This window comes from Notothenia coriiceps, unplaced genomic scaffold (genome assembly GCF_000735185.1).
Source record: "Notothenia coriiceps isolate Sejong01 unplaced genomic scaffold, NC01 NC01_scaffold00034538, whole genome shotgun sequence".
Taxonomy (NCBI): Eukaryota; Metazoa; Chordata; class Actinopteri; order Perciformes; family Nototheniidae; genus Notothenia; species Notothenia coriiceps.
Window position 1 is genome coordinate 1 of NW_011367239.1, and position 1,510 is coordinate 1,510.

Sequence of the window (1,510 nt, forward strand, 5' to 3'; positions counted from 1 at the left end):
CCTGCAGCGTCAGCCTCTCCTGCAGCAGGGCCTCCTGGTGGAGCTCCTGCAGCGTCAGCCTCTCCTGCAGCAGGGCCTCCTGGTGGAGCTCCTGCAGCCGGACTGTCTCCTCCTCCCAATGCATCCTGAGCTCAGCCTCCTTCTCCTGCTGCTCCCTCACCAGCCTCAACACCTCCTCCTCCAGCACCACCTGCAGGGACTCATTGCTCTGCTCCTCCAGCTGCACCTTCTCCTCTTCAAACGTCACCTTCACCTCCTCTAGTCGCACCTTCACCTCCTCTTTGTGTCTTTCTTGCAACGCCTCCTTCTCCTTCTCAAACTCCTCCTGCAGCCTCCTCGTCGCCTCCTCTAGCTTGGCCTCAGAGAGCTCCACCTGCTCCTCCTCAAACCTCACCTTCGCCTCCTCTAATCTGACCTTCAGCTCTTCTGTATGTCTTTCTTGCAGCAGCGCCTTCTCATTTTCAAGGTCCTTTAGCCACCTCCTCTCCTCCTCCTCCTGCTGCTTCTTCCTCCTCCTCTCCTCCTCCTCCTGCTGCTGCTTCCTCCTCTCCTCCTCTAATCTGACGTCAGAAAGCTCCACCTGCAGTTTCTTTATCTCCTCCTCCTGTTGCTTCCTCAGCTCCTCCACAGCGTCCTCGTCCATGTTGACCTGCTCCTCCAGGTCAGCGGCGTAGGAGTGCGCCTCCTGCAGCTGCTGCCTGAGCGCTGTGAGCTGCTCCTCCTGCAGGACGTCCTTCTCCTCTTTCTCCTCGTTGAGCCTCCTCTGAAGGGTGGAGATCTCCTCCTCCAATCGGATCTGAAGCTCGTGCTGTGTCTTCTGGACGCCGAGCATCTCCTCCCTCAGAGCCTCCACCTCCTGCTGGTGCTGCAGCGCTAGAGACGCCGTCTGCTCCTCCTGCGCCTCCTTCTTCTTCACCAGCATCTCATCAAACTCATTCATCTGAGGGGGAGAAAGACATTTTGACTTTTTTTTCTGAATTTCAAATCTTAAACTAAAGGGCGGGACATCTCCGACGTCTCTTTCAAAAATTATGACTTTTATCTTGTTTTTTAGCAGACTTGGGCTTTGTTTTCTCACAATTCTTACATTTGTTCCAGAATTGTATTTTCGGAATTCTTACTTTCTCAGAATATTGTCTTTTGTCAGAATTAAAAAAAATGTTCTCATTGTTTAGATTTGTTCCTCAAAATTCAGATTTGTTTGCTCAAAATCCTGAATTTTTTTCTCCAAATCCTTAATTTTTTTCCTCCAAATCCTGAATTTTTTTCTCAGAATCCTAAATTGTGTCCTCAAAATCCTTAATTGTGTCCTCAAAATCCTTAATTGTGTCCTCAAAATCCTTAATTGTTTCCTCAAAATCCTTAATTGTTTCCTCAAAATCCTTAATTGTGTCCTCAAAATCCTTAATTGTTTCATCAAAATCCTGAACTTTTTCCTCAAAATTCTGAATTGTTTCCTCAAAAAGGAGATTTTTAGTTGTTGTAGTTTTAAAATCAAAAACACTAATAC

General features: G+C 47.9%; 1 protein-coding gene across 1 annotated transcript; it reads right to left on the reverse strand.

Moving 5' to 3' along the window:
• Positions 1-4: 4 nt before the first annotated feature.
• LOC104962266 (golgin subfamily A member 6-like protein 22) lies at positions 5-940 on the reverse strand (the record flags this gene model as incomplete). Its single annotated transcript, XM_010790689.1, has 1 exon — positions 5-940. A coding segment is annotated over exon 1 (936 nt), but the record flags the coding sequence as incomplete, so codon positions are not given.
• Positions 941-1,510: the final 570 nt, after the last annotated feature.